General features: G+C 38.6%; 1 protein-coding gene across 3 annotated transcripts in view; it reads right to left on the bottom strand.

Annotated features, from left to right (window-relative positions):
* Positions 1 to 501: 501 nt before the first annotated feature.
* LOC139470824 (small cardioactive peptides-like) overlaps positions 502 to 20650 on the bottom strand; it is a 32504-nt gene continuing 12355 nt past the window's right edge. The window contains exons 2-5 of one of the 3 annotated variants that reach the window (XM_071253124.1): positions 10474 to 10506; positions 5961 to 6035; positions 3148 to 3384; positions 502 to 773 (exon numbers count right to left, since the gene is read on the bottom strand). In XM_071253124.1, the coding sequence (XP_071109225.1) occupies positions 723 to 773; positions 3148 to 3384; positions 5961 to 6035; positions 10474 to 10506 (396 nt within the window). In that variant the 3' untranslated portion in view covers positions 502 to 722. The remainder of the gene's footprint in view (positions 774 to 3147; positions 3385 to 5960; positions 6036 to 10473; positions 10507 to 20650) is intronic. The other 2 variants (XM_071253125.1, XM_071253126.1) reach the window with 2 other exon arrangements.

Here is a 20650-nt window from a genome sequence, read left to right as displayed (position 1 = left end):
GTGTTACGGGGATAGGTCCTATATACTACCTTGTTTCAATGGTAAGTTCTATATACTGCCATGAACAAAGCCACTTTCCTGAGGAGACATCACGTGTGCAACATGTACCTAAGTGTGGGATAGAACCGAAGCCCAGCAGTAGCCGAACACGGTCCCCCATCCAAGGACTCTCCGCGACCAACAATGCTCAACTTTTGATCCGGAACACAGTTCAAACAAGTGGGTGCAATCATTCAAAGGGCCTACACTTCCTACAAACACGAACCACTGCAACTTTAGCTAATGCCTGACTATACCAGGTTTGGTGGGCAAGCCCTGCCGAACCGGTAACACGTGTCATAATACAGTTACTCCCAGAAAACATTCTACGACAAATTCAGGGACATGGTTCTCGAAGTTACTTGGAAGATGACGACAGAGCGTCGTTCATAAGGTAATAATTGCAAGTGTATCTTCAGACAGTCGACGATAGAAATGGGAAAGAAATAGCAAAGAATCAACATAATTTAACATACATTTTTATTCAGCAATTTCAGAGGTACAAAAGATCACGGAAATCTGCCAAACCTTTGTACATTTCTTTTTGAAGAGGAGAGCTCGATGTTGTTATGGACCGGAAGTGAGATGAAATGGAAACGAGGCGTACTGAGGGCACATGTCTTTGAAAACAGAAATATCACATGAAAGTATTTTTTTCGGAAATGTTCTCACAATTTCACTTGTCATTGCTGTAATAAGCGTTTCAGTTTTCCCAGAACACTTTTATTCACTGTCTGAAAAGAAAAGTGTGAGTTAGTTCAAATGATTAACTATAGAGAGCGCAACCAAGAAAGGAATGTGATTAGAAGTGATAAAAAATTACATATGTTGATCGAGACCTTAAATGATAATAGGGAAAGGATCATTCATATTCCTTTGACCATACTCTAGGATTGTATTCATAAATAATCACGGCATGTTCTCTAGGCACAAAAGTAAACTTTCGTTTTCCATCGAAACTATATTGAGTCATTCGAGACAAGCGGAGTTTTGATGTTGGATCTTGGTGTCACTCGGGATGTTATCGAGGCCATACACTCACGTCGTCTCGATATATCGATTATTAGGATGTTCCAGATCAAAAGGAACTTACGGAATACTTCTTTTGTTATTGTTTGTGCTAACTACAAAAGTGTCCTGAATCGGTTGTGCTTTACTACATATTCTGTGTCAATCTATCGAAAATGAAAAGTCAATTATAAGATCCCAACGTTTCTCTATATGATATGGAATAAATATCACTTTGGCTCGATGATTTCCAAGTGTGACTAGCGCATTTCAGTGTAAGCTAACTTCCTTGTTTTAATATCACAGTAAGATTAAATTACATAAAATTTGAGCATACCTATCTCAGAAATAGTTACATCATCTTAGTACTGATCAGCGGACATCTTTTCTAGAAAAGATTCTGTTTGCGAAGATATATAGACGCAGTGAATATATGACGGGGAAGATTGAGAGTTTGATGCTAGTGGAATCATCTTTGACAGCTCGTGTTGCACCATAGTCATTTCAGATGCAGATCACGGAGGTATGATTGGAAACTGACCCTGTCAACGTCAATTGCGAAACGGAAAAGAAGGAACTCAATTAAATGGGATTTTGAATTCTGTTGCCCGGGGTAAGTGAAAATGCAAATATAAAGGCGGTAATCGCGACACCGTGTCTAATAGATTAAATCTCAAATGAGATATGCCATAGAAAAAAGTGCAAAGAGCACCACTCATAGCGTGGCAATGAATAAAGCCATGGCACGAATGCAGAGGATGCATTTCCCATAATGTATTTATGAATTATTCAGGACATCGAGGAGTATATATGGTACTCAGGCATCATTGAGCAGAAAGTGGTACGATACAAGCTTACACTTAAACAATTCGAATGTGACAGCACATATTATGAACCGTGTTTAGATAATCACAAATGACTTAGTGATTATTGCTCTTTGAAATATTATTTTTTAACTGAAATAGGAAGAATATAAACTTAATCTTGAATCGTACGTGTATGATCTACGTAAAACATCGTGGTAGCCTTCGATCGATGAAATCTTTTCTATTGATTCCCATACAGTACATAACGATTAACGTATAGGATGCACCTAGAACCTTTACAACTACATCTCCCTGGTTGTGATAGGCGACTAAGTGGATCGTGTGACTAGGTGACTAGGTTGAGTGTGTGCCATCGTGGTGTGGACCGTTGCTCTTGTCCAGACACGACTCTATTAACTATTGGCTGTCGTGATAGATGGAATACTGTTAAGTACAACAACAAATACACTATACTATAAAACTACAACTATATGTAAGAGGTTACTGGCAGTGACTATTAATTACACATCCATTCAACGTGAAACAATTCTTACAAATTACATTTAAATCTTCTTACATAAAATCTAAACTATTTGAAGGCAGATGTTTCTGTCTGTTTCTGTCTTCTTGCTACGATGACTTGTGTCTCCACGTGACCTTTAAGCACGTGATCCTAAGATCAAGGGTTCAAATCCCGGTTCGCTCTGTTTATGTTTCTAGGTTTGTCAGCACTATACCCGTGCTCGTGGGTTTCACTATAGTGGTAAACCTGCATCACTTCGGGCTTTCAAGATGGCACACCGTGATAGAACACGAATTCTGTTCAACTCGCTCACTCACTCACTCTTAAGACTGAAAATAGCTCGGTTTGTTCATGATACAGATACGCAAAGGTGAATATGCTAATGATTGCCTTCACCATGCGAAACAGCCAGTGTCATTAACTGAGCATTGTTCATATTGTGTAGGACAATGTGTAAGAGCCCCGTGAAGATCCGTGTTAGAATAAGTCTTCAGGCAACTCATGCTCCAAGTCAGAGGCGACATGGCTTGTCGTAAAAGGCGACTAACGGGATAGGGTGGTAAAACTCGTATCTCAACAGTGTTGATCGATGCACATAGTATCAATCACTGGATTGTCTCCTCCAGACCCGATTATATACAGTCCGCCGTCATGTAGCTCGAATATTGCTAAGTACGGCGTTATTCCATAAACAAACAAACAAACAAACAAACAAACAAACAATGTGTTTGAAATTGAAATATTAATTTAAAAACGACCTTAGCACATTACCTGGGGTTTGTAACACTCTGGCAAACACATAGAATAAAAAACTCCGTCGTCAAATTTCCTGTCAACTGTTTCTTTCAATCCAGAGCAGCAGACCTTTCCGGCTTGACATATATTCCTCACTTCCGCCTTCCCGTCGTCGCCAACGACCCACTCGTTTTTTAGTCCCATCGTGCAACATTCGTCACTTCCGGCGGTCTGTTGGCCCGCCCGTCCCATTCTAGGGAATGCTAAATAACCCTGAGGAAGAATCAGTGACACTTCGTTAGTACACAGACGGCACACGTTCATGGTATGGTTATTACTATAAGAGGTTGTCCTTGTCAAGGCCAACATTTGATGATACATCCATTTCCAATGGAGCGGGAGCCCCAAAAGAACGGATGCCTCTTCTCATGTTTGCCTTGCTGTAAAAAAAGGAATGATATTAATGCATAATTCACAACTAGATATGAAAACACGGAGTAACGAATTTTTCCACTTTTAATCAAAACCACATAAAGAAGCATATATATTGACATGAGAGTGGTACGGTCACTTCAGATTTGTCAATACATTACCAACAAGAAGACCACATTTATCATTTGGACTTTATTAAAAATACTGGTCTGGAGAGTACTTTTTGTCAGCTCATTCTTTGCATGTATAGGTAACTGTACACATAAAGTAGACACACATGTATACACAGACACACATATTTACGGAAACGGACATACACAATTACAGGTATACAGAGACAATACCTACAAGTACGTATATGTGGAATTCAGGACCCATCCCAAAGTGTTTGTTGTTTAACGCCGCACTCAGACATATTCCAACTACACATGACGGCGGCCTGTGAATAATCGAGTCTAGCCCAGACAATCCAGTGATCGATATTGTGAACAACGATGCACGTTTTCGGTGCAGGATGAACCAACCAAGTCACTGAGCCTGACCACCCGATCAATTCAATCGGTTCTCACGACCATCGTCAGTAGCTGGGGTCAGTTCTAGCCCGAATCCCCGCTTTCTCAAGGTATGGGGTTCTCTGCATGCATACGTACAATTATCATGACACTCTTTGTTATCTCCATCATCAAGGAGCATTTGTTGAACTTGGTAATTGTTTTCAGAAACAACAGTTAAAGGGATACCATCCAATTAGTCCTTACCCACATACAGTCGATATTTGATGTACAAGATTATTGAAAGTCTACAAACAATGACGTTACGTCTGTATGGCATAAACTCTGTGTCTATCATCTAAGAAAGAAGACTTCTTTATATAGTTCAATGGAACCTTTGTTTCAAAACACTATGGACACAATACTTAACACTACATGTCCTAAACACTTCTTCTAGTAAATATGTATATGGCTTAATTTGCTATTTCCACCCGAAGATCTGGGTTTACTGTGCGAACACACACATAACACTGACATATATTTCCGACACACATGACAATGACAGTTCCCACACGGACATTTTGTGATTATACAGAAACAAAACATGTTTTTCCTTCCTTCGGGAACATGAACACCTTCTATCCTTCAGCCGAAACCCTTTTGTCGCTGCGGAATACACATACATGTATCAAAGGGTTTCTGGGAAAGGACGGTGCTCTATTGTCATCTCCCAATGGAAATGAAACTTGTAAGACACAAACGAATACTTTCTTTTCACAGAACATCGAAGAAAATTAATGATGAATTTGCATTTCATCACGTCAAACAGTTTTGGGCATATAATATATACACCATCATGTAACCTGTGATGTTACCATATTGTTCATGCGATAGTATTTATTTGAGTTAACCATGTGTAGGGGTATTTAAATGCGCAGCTCTGCCACGCAAAATGACAATCCAAATCATAAAACCTTCATTTATGAACCAAAATATACAGAGATTACACCTGGTGTTTACAAAACGAATGACTATGTCGTGCCTTTTCGGCATCACCTCTTGCACACAATTATGTCTCATGCCTTCAACGAAATATCTTACTATCTTTGACATCTCTTTTTATTTGGACACTTCAGCTCCATATATTAAAAAAATTATATTGGTATCACAATGATGTCAATTTCAATCAAAACCGCGAAGGAAATTTGATTTTTTTACGAAGTAATGCGTTTATGCCTGTGGTATCAACCTGCCTCCGTGCTTTTAGTCGTCTGCCTCCTTTCCATGTATTAATGCATGTTTGGTTTGTAATAGACTCAAAATAGTAAGAGGATTTAGTATCTCGAATAGGTTGTCAAGAAATTGGGATCTTGTGATGGTTTAAATGATAAAGAGTCTATTAGTGCTGCAACGATCTGAGTAAAGGATGGTAATGATATTTAACAGGTGATGTTTCTCTAACGTATAAAAAATCGTGCATTTCTATTTGCAGGTGTTTTTTTCAGGACTTGACTTACTATACGTAAGTTAGGTTTAGTTATTACCAGAATATTATTTATTTCCAAATCGTGATGTCATCAACAACATCTTGCCATTTTACATTATTAGTTTCATTAGGACTCAGTAATGTTTATTTAGTGAAAGAATGTTTAACATAATGATCTTAATTGGTTAGCTGAAATGAAAACACTAAATGGGTGATGTTAACATCATACAGTAAAAGAGGGACATGGAACAGATACATGTACTCTGTAATGAAACAACAGACATCCTATGCGTATCTGTTGATGTCCTTCTTTATTCTATGTTGATGGTATCATCTGCTCGCACAGACATGCACCTGTGAAAGAAAATAGTAATTGACAATATCATTGTGAAAAAATTGAAAATGCTTTATCGTTGCACATGCACCCATTGACGTCATACCGATCGACCATCCGATTGTAATCGTTTCCGGGGCATGGGAAACGGAAGTCCATCTTTACTGCGAAACTGAAGAAGCTGAAATCGAAATTGCGGAATAGGACATGTTTGGACACAGAGAACATATCACTTTTCTGAAAACGTGACACACCATTGCAACATATAAAATAAAAGATATATATTTACCAAACGAGGCACTAGGAAAATATTCAGCATGAACTAGTTGTTATATATGCATTCTTAACGTTACAAATATATATGTACATTTCTTGGTGCATAACGTGATGTGATACTACTCTACATGTGAATAGATTGTGCATTATCTATTGGTGAAATTCTAGTATCATTGTAGGCATTCTGGAAGCAGGCAGGAAGAACTGATTGTGAATGCAAAGTGCAATCGGGTTTGGGACATACCAAATTATTTTGCTGGCGTTGTGAACATAAAAATGAAAATACCCCCATATTTGTATCATTTGATTTGCGGATTTTGGGTGGGAAATCCACATTCCTTGATCATGACCTTTCGTCTGCGATTCTAGTGGTAAACGTCTAAGACCTTCATCACTTCGGTCTTTTGGGCCACGTTAAGCTGAAGCGTATTGATATATCTCTAATATTGTACGAAGCGGCGGTTATCACACTCAGTAATCCACGCACAAAATTATCATGAAACTTACGTGTAGCATGTGCAAATGCTTTCAGAAACGATGTGTATGTTGACAATGACTTCTGATTTGATGGTAGATAGTCTCAGTGTGATGCAAATATACTCTATTCTGCTTCGAGTTGTATGATCAATGTTGTACAATTTTAAATGAGACCAACGCCTGTTTGGGTAAACCGCTGCTCGTGAACATAAACAAAAGTTTCTAGAATGAACTATTAAACCACTGTTAGATGATAAAATGACTGTCATTAAATCCTATGCCTCTAAATCATTCATGTTAAAAAGTTTCCGCTTAACGCTGCATTGACATGTGTGCAACTTTTATGATTAAACCAGAACACACCTATTCGTGATAATGGGTTTCTATACAATATATCAGGACAGTCCATATAAGAGTCCATTGCACAGTAAATGGATTCCACCAACAATACAAACGTGCTTGTGTTGAAAATATGCTATTGTTCAGGCCCGTTGTTACGGGATATTATCAATGCAACCTATTAACCTGCATTTGCACAATAATACGCTGACCCTTAATTAACACATTAACGATGGCTTACATTGCATTGATCCTATATGTGTAGGAGTTGCACGTGGGGGACAGGATAACAACCAGGCTATCTTCACTAATCCGGGGGGTCAGCTTTGGTGTATGTATGGGGAGGTAACTGGTAGGCTCTGGCACAATCGGGCTCCAATGTCTCTCACGACAAAATGTGTCACACAATGTTCTGTATTGGAATGACGTTAGTGTGTACCAAGTTAGCACTGTTCGTCCCTTCCCTGGTACCTCTCTCCTGGGTTTCTGAGACATACGTCTTCACATATTACAGTTATATAACCGTGGTGAGGAGAAATTAGTCAGGACAGCTTTGAGCCGTAGCATACGGATTGGCAAGGTTTCGTTGTAATGTGTGTTACTTACTTGAATATTGCTTCTATTCACACAAAAGCATGACATGTACATGTATTTGTAGAAATGAAAGTACTGAAACTAAATCTTTGACCAGTTGAATCAACAAAGATATGTATTATTCTGAACGTTTTGCTAATGTATCTTTGAAATGTAATTGTTCAGTCATCTTCTTATCCTCCTTGCCAAAAGAACCACCCATGTTTCCCATCATGTTTTTGTCTGCGTGTTTCTTTATATTTACACGGACAATTATTATTCTACTCTCCAACCCCATGTGTACCAGTTACAGACACATCACATCTAATCACTCTGTATATTTAACTACAGCATTTGCGCTGCCCTCGTTCTATCTGGAGTCTTGGAATCCTACATTGCACAACCCAAAGCGTCTTGACTGTACCGGAACGTGGCCTTCGTGAGATTAAGCTTAATTTCACAACAGGGACCTCAAGCTAGTTGTAATGAGAACTGATAGGCTTTGTGATCCTTGTGATTATAACGGAACCCGAACGCTGCAAGGACCTTGGATGTAGCGTTAGCTAGGGCAACAAAATTGGCAGGTGCTGCTGTTTACCATATCGGGAGCTTTCAGTATACCGTAAGGGATTTTAGGAGACGGTTTATAATGTGGTCTATGTGGTGTGGATTAGTTCCTTTATTACGACTAATAGTCACTGATGGTGACTATAACGATAGTGTGATGTTGACTTGTGTCGTTTTCCTCTGTACATATGTGAGCATGTCGGTTTTCAAACGTTTGTCTTCATTGTGTCTTTTCGACATTTTGATATTGTACTAAAGTTTTTAATTAAACTTCAGACAATCAATGGCTTAGTCTTACTAGTACAAATATTATCAGTTCTGGGTAAAACGAATCGGCGCTTATGACGAATAATCAGTTGTGAAAAACCAGTTCTCATCCAACTGGGTGTGTAATGTATTTCGATGAAACTGAAACGAACTGATTATGTATGTCAATGTTGTTCGTCATATTCTGTGATATGTAAATGGTATGTGGTATGTAAATGGTATGTGGTATGTGATATGTAAAAGGTATGTGGTATGTGATATGTAAATGGTATGTGGTATGTGATATGTAAATGGTATGTGGTATGTAAATGGTATGTGGTATGTGATATGTAAATGGTATGTGGTATGTAAATGGTATGTGGTATATAAACAACAAAAGAGACTGCGTGAATTGGCGTGCCGTGTCATCCATTCTCCGCGGCTTTGTGAATTAACTGCAAAGTTCAATGCAGAGTGACTCAACATGTCGAACATCCATGCTCTGTGAAAACTGAATGCTACATCTAGCATGAGCATACAACTGGGTGTAGTTCTGAAGCCATTCTTACACCAATCATCGGCTCCAAGATTAAGGTGTGAAGGGACTGAAGTCCGAGTGAAACATCTATGATTTTATACGTGTAAATATTTTGAACTAAATCTACGCTTGTGACGTGTCCGGGGAGGAAGAAGACGGATGAAGTAAACCGGGTGGAAATACCCAGACACAGATGCAGGAAGGGTACGGAGGATGCTCATCAGCATATAGTTTCTCGTGGGATGTGGTTTGTGTCAAAATGCTCAAATCGTGCCCTGGAAAGCTACGATTCATACCCCTGTTTCCCTTGGGGGAGATAATTCTTGCCTTCTTCCTCTAGGGAAGGCGAAAAAATTACCGTTAAAAACACCACCCTGAATGTTTCTTGGGGTAACTAATCCTTCCTTTTGCTGCAATAAAACCAAACAGGAGACGTATTAAGGGATGCGTCATTCACCCTAATCAGATATGTTACCCTTAAAAGAAAATGCAGTGGAAAGAGATGGTAATTTATCTCGAATTTATTAACTCCTTAAACATTATTGTAAAACGCATCATGTAAGGTGTGCATGTACTGTAACTAGATCACAGGAAAAGATTTTTCTTCGTATCCCGGCTGCGAGCACGCATGACCAAGTTGTCAAAGGCGTCGCCATTCGCAGTTGTGACCCTTTGTAACCAGGGTCCACTGATTGGGGTTCGACATTTAATCCTGTTTAAATTCCGTCAGAAACGAATCGGTATTACATTGTGAAGGTTTACGACCAGAATTACTGCAAACGTTACTCTCACATTAAGCTGAGACGCAGCAATATACTTGTAACTGGAATACTGTTCAAGGCGGCGTTAAACCCAACTCACTCACCCAAGTGCTGCGAGGTTTGTTGATGAATACATGATTCAAGTAAAGGATGTTTCAAATTTCATTCATATAGAAAATATCTGTGTTACCTGAAACCAACAACAGGGGGTGGCCGGTGGTATTTGTTCAATTATAGGAGAGGTTCAATTATACTAAGGCACTATGCATATCATTATGATGAATATTAGTCTGGCATTAATACATACATATAGTTGTCATGTATGGATTTCTTATTATTAAAGAAAGGGGTTTGTCAATTTAGGTTAACATAATGTGAAGATTTAATATACCCGAAATATTTTGTCATTATAAATACTGACCTTATCAAATACTATCAAGTATAATGTCCACTCCGAGTGTGATGAAGTCGGCTGTATAGGATGGTTGGCTATTACGAACATCATGTTAATGTGAGAAACGAAACTTCGGATAAACCGAGCTGGTCTTAATGGTCCCTTAGATTTCGTTTTACAGGGAGCGGTCGGGTAGCCTAGTGGTTAAAGCGTTCGCTCGTCACACCGACTACCTGGGTTCCCGACATGGGTACAATGTGTGAAGACCACTGGTGTCCCCCGCCGTGATATTGCTGGAATATTGCTAAAAGCGGCGTAAAACCATACTCACTCACTCACTCACTCACTCACTGAAATACAATTTGATCAACACCCCTTCGTCATCGTGCTTTTAAAGATTCTCCTCTTAACTGTATTAAGTCATGCTGATTTTGAAGCTTATACTCACTGAACGGCCCATCCTTGGGAAAGCCAAATAGTTCTGAAATTTAAAAAAGCATCGTTGTTAGTACACAAAATATACCTTTGGGTACGACGGGCACCATCACAATGAACACCATCACGATGGACACTATCAAAATGATCGCAATTACAATGAACACAATCCCAACAAACACTACCACAATAAACACCATCACAATGAACACTCGAAAACGTTTGTGAGAGTAAGCACGTGGAGGTGGTATTGAGATAGCGAGTGTAATGAATACTCACACGTTTTGTACATCAAAGTTCGATTGTTATCAACATGTCGACTTTCATTGAAAATAATGACATTGAGATCTCAGTGAAAACATCAATTAGAGGCACTGTACATTTTTTGTAAAGGCTCTCGGTGGAAGAATCAGGATCAACTTCATGTCTGATCAACTTTACAGTTTTGCGTCTTTTCCACGCATGTTCAAGGGAGAGCAAGTCGAATTTACAAGTCTCAAGTTGTTAAAACAATCTGTCTGCCAAATTGGCACTACAAATGTTGAGAATCGATTTCCCGTTAGAAAATCCAATACAATCACCTTGAGAGATATCACAGACCCAAAGCGATTGAAGCCAATTCTACCATTGTCTTTTGGCAGTATGCATGTACATATCAGTTCATGATCAGAGCGAGTCACTACAGTCATCATTCTGACATGATATCCAAAGAAATCAATGATAAGAGACATGCTGATTATTAAAAACGACGCTTAAGAATAAACGTGTTCCGTGCGGAACCACCATTTCTGTCACATACCTCTAGGAAATCTAGAGGCAATATCATGACCCTTTTGCCCATCGCTACTATTCATTTTCGTTTATCTCACACGACTAACGGTATATTAACCACATCTCCAAAATAAAACGTTAATTATCCCATCAACTGTAAACTGCAACCTACTGATTTTACGAATACGAGATTAACGTCCTTGAAATTACGATGTCTATATCAAAGACCTATGTTTAAGAGATAAATGTTTTTTCTATAAATCCAAATGGCTACATGAAACTCAAAACATTGCCATGTTGTCAGCAAAAACATAAATGTACATGGTTTGGGCTAAATTAGTCACTTGATGAACTTATTATCATGTGTGATTAAGCAATACATGGCGTTAGACACATGAACTACAAGCAGATGCACTCGTATATATTTAAAGGAGTAGCTGAAAGGGTACACGTTCACGTTCTTCAAAACATATTTTGTTCACTTATGAACTTGCTGTTAAATATATCTTTTAATTGATCCCACTATATGTCATTTTATATACATGAATGTTTTCTATGAGTGTTGCTAATGATCCCTTTTCAATCTATTGAACCCTGGCTTAATGCCTTTGTAATAAATGCCTTGGTCATGCATTACTGGCAATGCAAATACACATAGTTATATCAATATTGACACCGATGTAGTACACACGTTTATCGAACGCTTTATTTTGTTTAATGCACGACCCCGTGCTTCATCGTCAATTTGCTATCGCTAAATTAATATTATTCCAGAACTCAACAAAATCTGAAATGTCAACATTTCAATATTTGCCAATAATGACGGTGTTTTCCTTTCGGTATCAGATGGCAAATGTATTGATAAGCGAAATAAAGTGCAGTTCGTTTATTCAACACTTACTAATAATTGGCCTTTACCATCAATAACATTTTTTAAACATCGCGTAAATTTAGATCAATATCATAAATGCATTTTATTACATGACCCGTGATATAGATTCACCTATCGTGGGATGATTATTTAAAATGCGTTCATCAAAATGATATATTAAATAGCTACTCACTTTCTAAGCAGGATTGATTAAAATGGCACTTCCCTTTAAGAATTTACAAATGTCTTTCCGGTGTCATCAAGATTGCAAACAGTATGAACGTGACCATGCGAATATATGGCAAAAGCCCAGATAATCCTCCAACGTCAAACACTTAAGTCGTGTTCCTGAATCCAATTGCATGTCATTAATCCAGTAGCCGACTGGGACAATTGCATGCTGTTTCATTCCATTGCCAAAGAAGTTTGAAAACCTAAAATCCGAGTGCGACATTAATGGGTTACCTTTCATTTAGAAAGCATGCGCTTATACCAGTACTTCAGTCAATACTTCTACGTGCAAACAGATCCGTTACAGATCCTCCGTATCTTCTACACTCTACAGGAAACGGGGTCGTGATTTTACGGGTATGTCAGCAAGAACTTAATGTCGGAACATGCAGTTGCCCGCAGAGTACGATGGTGGCATTGATTCACTACGCCATGTAGCTTGTATTCTGAATTCAGACGCGATGACCCCGATGGAACATCATATTTTTATTGATCTAAGTCACATCAGATATGGAGTAAATATTTCACGTTAGCTTTGTCGCGGTTTCTATGTGTAACAGTTTGCAATTTGTCACATGGGACGGAGCCCTAAATTACCACCAGCGTGATAATGTACACCCGATGGGAATTGGGGCTACACAGAGACGTGAATCACATTTGGTCCAAACTAAACATTGTTTCCAGTGGCTTTCTATCATAAAAGCCTTGGCGGGCAGACCATGTACCGTGACCCATGCTTATTATATGGACGAATTAGATGGGATACAACTACAGCGATTTTCATAATTGGTTGAAAAGGTCAGTTCTGATTTAAAACGAAATCTTGATTGGGATGTTTTCGAAAATGCCAATACTGACGATGATAATTAAGTGAGTTATATTGCAAGACCCGCAACACAGAAACGCACTATCCACGTTTATGTCAACATTAAAGGGGCACTGGCAAACTGACAACAGTAACATTTGCAAACAAACAGTGAAATATTGATTTTTATCCCCTGGTACATTGCTTGCAATCAAAAACTAATTTCAACTCTAAAAAACACACCCATCACATGCCGGAATGTCGGGAACACCTGGTGTCTAATCAATATCGCTTTAGTTTGATTGGTGAAATTGTTTGGAAATTATCGTCAAATTTATTAGCTTCTTTGTGACTGAAGATGAACGGAAGGGATGTGCGGATGCCCCTAGGGTTCTGACGTTTAACTCAATTTACAGAGTTCAAGAATGTTGTCTCAAACACATTATGCCAACTGCCATGTTGGACTGTTCTGGTGGTGACATAAATATGAAACAAAAACAAAACACCAAACCTCGACGAATCGAGATTTACACAACTGTGTTGAGTGTTGGCGAGTTCACGCATTTACGTCATGTCATCTCAATGAAAGATATCCATCAACTGAAGATTTGAGGATACGGGAATGTATGGCACCGCTTAGAGAAAAGCCCGTGCTCTTGTAATGAAGGCAAATAAGCCGGAGTCGTTCCATCGTCCCCTGGTCTCTAAATAACGATGTCTTATGATACCAGGGAGACCAAATGATTGCCAATCCGTGTCAACGCTGACGGTTTCTCCATCTGCTAAACGACACCAGGCTATCACTTTAATCTTACAATTACTCCGTCAGCTTATCCACGTTCAATTGAGTGGGAGCTCTATGCTGACTTGTATTACCTCTGACTACAGCTCGGCCAGCTGAAGTGATTTAACTGCTTAGTCCGTCTTGAGGTGAAACTCTGAAATCCCGAGGATCTACGTCCCTTGGTTTCATTAAAAAGTCAATATCGAATGTGTTTATGAAAGGATTCGTAGAATGTGTCTTTCAGGAAAGGTTCAGTTCGTATCAACATGATCAAATAGTGTTAAAGTGTTCTTGATTATGTTCTTGAAGTTTATCAACCGTAATACTTCTTGAAATGTAGTTGCGTAAGTCCAACGAACAGTATTTGGTTTACGTACACTTTGAAAGTTTGCGTCGGTTCTCAGCATAAGTACCGTAGCAAAGGAGGCCAAGTGGAAAAGCGCTCCTTGTTGTGCCACTAACTGCCAGGATCATTTGGACGTTTGGACATTACAAGTAAATTCTATTCCTGCATGGATAGAAAATAGAGCTCTTTTTCAAAACGTTTGTGGTGATCAAGTGTTGTTATTTGTTTTACAAATTGGAGAAAACGTTTTCGACTTTTACCTGGACATCTTAAATATTGCATATCATATAACGACAAAACAATCAAACATGGATTATTGTCTCCAGGAAACGTGACCAACTGGATCTAGTCTGAAGTAACACTTCGTTGCCTTATGACTTGGCTTTAATTTCCTTTCATCAAACCACTAATCCAAATCATCCTCATAAGTGGAAAACGCCACGGGGATTCGCCGCATGGCCCAGAGCAATTGCCATGCTGTTACCCTTTGTTAAACACTAGCAGTAACTGGCGGGGCCATGTTTCGTGGAATCAATCCAGATAAGCTATGGACAAAATTTAGCACTTGTTAAGTAGTACTACCGTTCCGCCCAATTCACCCTGCTAACTCCGATTGAATTCTTGCAGAAAGACTTTAGGTTCGATGTCTCAGGGGACGAGCCTTTATCAAGACGCTGATGCTATTGGTGGCGTTCTACATGCAGATATCTCATCATGGCTACAATTACTTTAATTTTCCACAGATGAGATTTAATCGTTCACTTGTCCGGTGGGACATGGCTATCGCGTAATGGTAGATTTAATTTTGTCATTATGACAAGCCTTCACCGGACTTGTCTGAGATTAAGTCGCCCGCCGCATGTATATATGGTTCAATTACGCGTTACGCGTGTGGTGATCGCCGTCTTGGTTTACAAAATAACGATTTGTTAGACTGATTTGTGGCTGATGCTGTCATCGTTATTTAGACAATGTTACATATCCATATCAATAAACACTTACATAAACACTGGCTTCCAGACGACAAAATCTGTCATTGCGTGTTTAACTGTAGCCATCAACAGGAATTGCAAATTGAATTTTATGATCAGTCTCCCTTTAATGCATACATCTTAATACATGTCCAATATATGACTTCCTTCATACCTAACTGGCTTCATGTAACTCTGATTAATTGCAAACGCAAAATGTACACATCCTCAGACTGCTTTTTCATATATATATTAACAAGGTCAGGCGGAAACATGTCGCTGCAGCACAGTAAACTGCCGGGCAAAAGAAAGTACACCTGAAAATAGGTTGCATAAAATGCAATTAATATGAAAACTTTACTAGGCTGAAAACAGTCACGGAAATACGTCACACTTCGGGTCCAAAAGACATCTTGATATCCGAGTGAAATACATCACCATTGTATAGCTCGTTGACTTATCTATCTGATGCACCTGGATATTATTATTTATCATATAATTGGTAGGTTTCTCGGCAGGATAAAGCCAACGGATAAAAACGATATCCGTTGGGGTCATATGCGGATAGAGATGCAAATATCAAAGGTCAAGTAGGGACTACTTTCACTGTTTATAAACAAACCTGGCGTCGCCCTTGTCATTCGGCGATCGAGTCAGAATTAACCATCGGGAATCTGGATAAACTACAGAGATAATTGCCATCATTATCAAAAGAACAGTCTAATATACTGAAAATCAGTGTCTAACTGTGACGTAGCTAAGGCATTTTATAGTTTTGGCTACTTTGGAGATATAAATTTCGAAACAATTTGGCGAGGGCACGAGGCCTAGCCAAGCGGGATCAGTAGCCATATCTGTGCTGGTAGACCTCTGCGGCTTGAAACCTTCTCCACAAATTAAAATGGTTGGATTTGGCCGAAATATGTTTGAATTGTTACCTTGTTTCGTTTTGTGGCTGTGTGTACATCTGACTACACTTCTTAACATTATGACAGACCGACTGTCAACAACGTCTGACCGTGGCCGTGACGTCTCATGGACTAGGGTTAGAGTAGCTTCCCTTTGACAAAGGACAGACCGATGGATTTCCGCGAAATGCAAATAAAAACAATTGGTGTTTTGTGTATATGTTGCTTCGCCACTGTATAAGACACAGAATTCAGTTGGAATTATATTGGCTACTGTCACTGTCCGACTGACACATCACTTACCCTGTGACGTAATAAATATTAATGCCCGCATTCCAGGAAAACTCGCAATGTTTCGGTAATGTTTGTGAGAGAGGGAAAGCGATTCTGAAGCACAGAATTAAAGAATGACATTATATGATAAAGAGATTATCACGCTTGGGTGTTTGGGGATGGTAAATATCCTGTATTAGGAATAAACACTATGTATTTAGCTCGCCAAGGCTCGCTAAATACAATGTATATTCCTAATGCAGGATATTTACCATCCCCAAACACACTCGCGTGATAACCTATATTTCCATTGCAATTTAATTATCATAGCCAGTATATAGCATTTTGCATACGTAACAGGCGACTCTGCTGGCGTAAGAGGCGACTAACGGGATCGGGTGGTCAGGCACGCTGACTTTGTTGATGCATGTCATCGTATCCAAATTGCGTGGATCAATGCTTATGTTGTCAATGACTGGATTGTCTGGTCCAGACTCGATTATTTACAGACCGCCGTCATATAGCTGGAATTTTGCTGCGTGCGGCGTTAAACAACAACAACAACAAAAAACCATCAAATATCTATTTCTTGTTTGTTTCATTTGTAGCCACCATCAAACATGGGTGTGCACAATCCTTCGCCCGGGTCTTGTAAGAAACACTGTCAACTCTTTAGCTGACCTGTCAAAACGCAATTAATCTAGTTTCAAATAAAAAAAAAAATTTTAAACATCAGTGTAAAAAAGACATTCCTTCAGTGTATCTTTCACTAATATAACGCATCAAATGTTGATCTTCCTTGAATATGTATAAGTCAGAATACATTTTGATTAATTACGAAAGTACAGGACTCTTCAGTGCTATTCATCCCAACAAAGCCATCAGCATACCAATTTACGCAGGGACATAAGTCAAATATGATATGTGGATTGGGATTAGGAGGAATTTCCTTGAACACAGAAATACGAAATAGGAATTGCACATCAAACCATGGCATATACCTAGACCGAAACACACAAACAGTTCTGTGCACTGAAGACCTCGGGCAAACTAAATGTCTACACAGATGCCAGTGACTTCATCATCCTTTCCAGTTTATTCACATTGGCCATGTCATATTCAAACCATCACGAAATCTGTATATATTACACGACTATTTGTCATTTCCTAATGTAAACGTATGTCATCTGCGTTGATTATAATGTACCGGTACTGTCTTATTCTCTTCATCAATTGTTAATGAACAGATGGATCAGTACTGTGACAAATGTCATTAATGAAGGTGTTCACAGAAATACCAGCTTCCAAATAAGCCATTAGTCCGAGATTGTCACATTTTATTAAGAGGTTTTGTTTCAAATGATTTAGCTTTCATATACTTTATTCCAGCCATTAATACCAAGTACATGATACCCGAACTAACGAAGGTCGATATAACTTGTTACTCCTGCATTTGCTATGTTTCCAAAACATGCAAATGTTGAACAGAACAAAATCGTTAGATTGCTAAATTTGATAAGGTTTTCTAAAACATTTGCAATTTTTTCAAATATTATATCTTGGGCCAAAGAGGACTTTTATCATGATATCTCGTCCTTTTTATTGGTCACCTCTTACGACCAATGTTGGTTCCTAAAAAGCGGCTCCAGCACATAATCCCAACATATGACCTAGACATTCGCCCGTGATAGGTCTAAGATCCCTGTGTGTCGCAGGGACCATAAGGAGAATGGAGATCTGTGTTATGGATCCCCCATGATCAGCCTTGTCTGCACCTATCCCTCGTCCTCATAACCTGCTAAATATAAATCATGCATACCCGGAAACATACTTAAAGAAGCTGAAGAATTTTGTTTGGAGCGGGGAGTAGAACAATAGTCTCTTTATTTATTTCTGTTAACCTCAAACAGTTTATGTCCAATACGGAAGCTGATATGACCTTCTTCTATACTTCTCTGATGTTTGCCAAGTGTGTCCAGAATCTGATTGAACGCACAATATCTGCAAGCCACTGTCAACCAACAGTTAGGTCTTTCAAGGACTTCAGTTCCTGTAGGCGCGAATGCCATGATTTCTCGTCTGAGAAGGCAATTACCCTGTGACTATTGGCCAAATATTTGACAGGAACGAAGTGAGGAAATGGTCTAACCACATGCGAACGCATGCAATTAGTAGTGTTAGAACTCCTCAAAGTTATTTGTCAAAGGGCATTGCTACATATATGCATGGTGAGAAAGCGATTTTAAGTGTATGAAACGGGATGGCGTTGGATAGGTGCATGTCAATCAGTTATGAAATTAACCCTTTCAGTGAAACTTAGTGTATGGTCCGACTATAATAATGAACTGAAAACAAATACCAGGTCGGGAATAATTGATTGGTTGGTATCGTCCTTCCCAAACATTGGAAACCTTTTTGCGGGTGCTAATTATTATGTCTGTATCAGATGAGTAGTTTTAAAGTTTGATTGGCATAGGACCGTCGTATCTAGCTGACATAAATATTCCTGGTCACGTGATTGGATTTGAACCACGGAAGAGGGTATTACTAACCTGACGCTATTTAAGTCAAAGAGAAAGCCTTCCTGGCCACATTGCTGAACACATATAAAGTCTGGAGTGAAGGCAACCACATTACAATCTAAAACACTTTAACTTGTGTATATTACAAAGCAAACTTTGTATTTTATATATGTTTTTTAAGTATATGTGTCGAATGCCAGCCCACATTAGCATCAACATACCTTAAACCTTCACAGAAAACGAGATATGTTTTTATGCTTTCTCTTAATTTTAAACCATGAAAGGACAAAGTAAAAGGGATAATTCGAAAATACGGTGATTATAATTAACATGATTTATTTATTAAAACGGTGTATTTTTTTCTGCATGGCTTCACTGAATTGTAATCATTGGTTTCAAATTGCATTCTCATTACCTGTACGTCCCCGGAGTGTAATCACGAGACGGGCCACTGATTACTGTTTCTCTCTCGGGCAAATATCTGATGAAATGTATTACTCAAAATGTCAAACAGAAAGTCGTTCTCATACATTATAAATACTCAGCTTTGATTTTGAAATGCATAGTTAAAACTAATGGATTTTATTGCGTGTGTTAATTTCAATCTTAATCCACATAATGAAGTAGATATCTGGATTGAGTGTCAATATATTCATGATTTAGTTTCAATTTACTTAACGTAATAAAACAAGTGAGATGAGGTTTCTATAAGACTGTTCATGCCCTTTTAATGAGAGGCCATCACATTACACAGGTTTGTAAATAATTGCCTTGAGGCTACCAAATAGAATTATCATTAATTATGAATAGATGTTGCGTTGTAATATCACGAGAAAGTAGTCACAGTAAAATCAACTAATGTGTCTACTCCACTTTATGTTTTACCTCAGCTACAACAGTAATCCTATAAATGTGCATTGGGGTGTACGGCGTTATAAACTCGAGTGGGTATGCTGAAAGAAATGAAACATGTAAAACAATTTTAGTGACATGATATTCCATATGTACAATTAAGATAACTAGTGATGCTTTGACAACATAATTACATACCCCATATTAATATTCCGCTCACTGGTTTTGTTCAGAGGAAGAAAGTATCTTGAACGCAGATGTACATATGTTTTTCCTTTAAGCTTGCCAAATCAATATAACAAAGGTATACGAGTTACAGTTTCTCAACTTGAATTGATGGTCATTGATGTATCTTAACCCTTCCAAACCCACAATATCATGTTTTGTCCTCTGTGTCCACTAGTACATATTGACCAATGTTTTGTAAAGACATTGTTATATTTACGTCGATGCCACTTAAACTTACCCATAAGTCATGAAATATTTATTATTCCTGTACTAGGCAAAGGTATCGTTAGTTTTTGCGAACAGCTCGACTTGCCATCTCGTTCTTAATTTTAAACGCAATAATCATTAACTAATCAGCACGGGGTATCGTTATCACGTTTGAATTAAATGTTATTCAGCTATGATTTAAATGCCAGATGATAGAAAATGAGATTTTACAACAATTGGCTTTACTTCAAAGATGTTGAAAAGGATGTCGATCTACAATACGATCTGTTTCAAAATAACCCAACATTACTCTCCAACATGGAGAGGTCGACCAAGCGCAATTTGCGGCACAAGGTGACACTGTGTAAATAAAGTAGTGTTCCTATGTGTTTACTAACGATGCACGTCTATTGTATTACTA

The sequence above is a fragment of the Haliotis cracherodii genome, unplaced genomic scaffold (genome assembly GCF_022045235.1).
Source record: "Haliotis cracherodii isolate W230 unplaced genomic scaffold, xgHalCrac1.p SCAF_21, whole genome shotgun sequence".
NCBI classification, from domain to species: Eukaryota; Metazoa; Mollusca; class Gastropoda; order Lepetellida; family Haliotidae; genus Haliotis; species Haliotis cracherodii.
The sequence above is the reverse complement of the archived record's forward strand: the minus strand, read 5'-3'. Positions and strand labels throughout refer to the sequence as shown.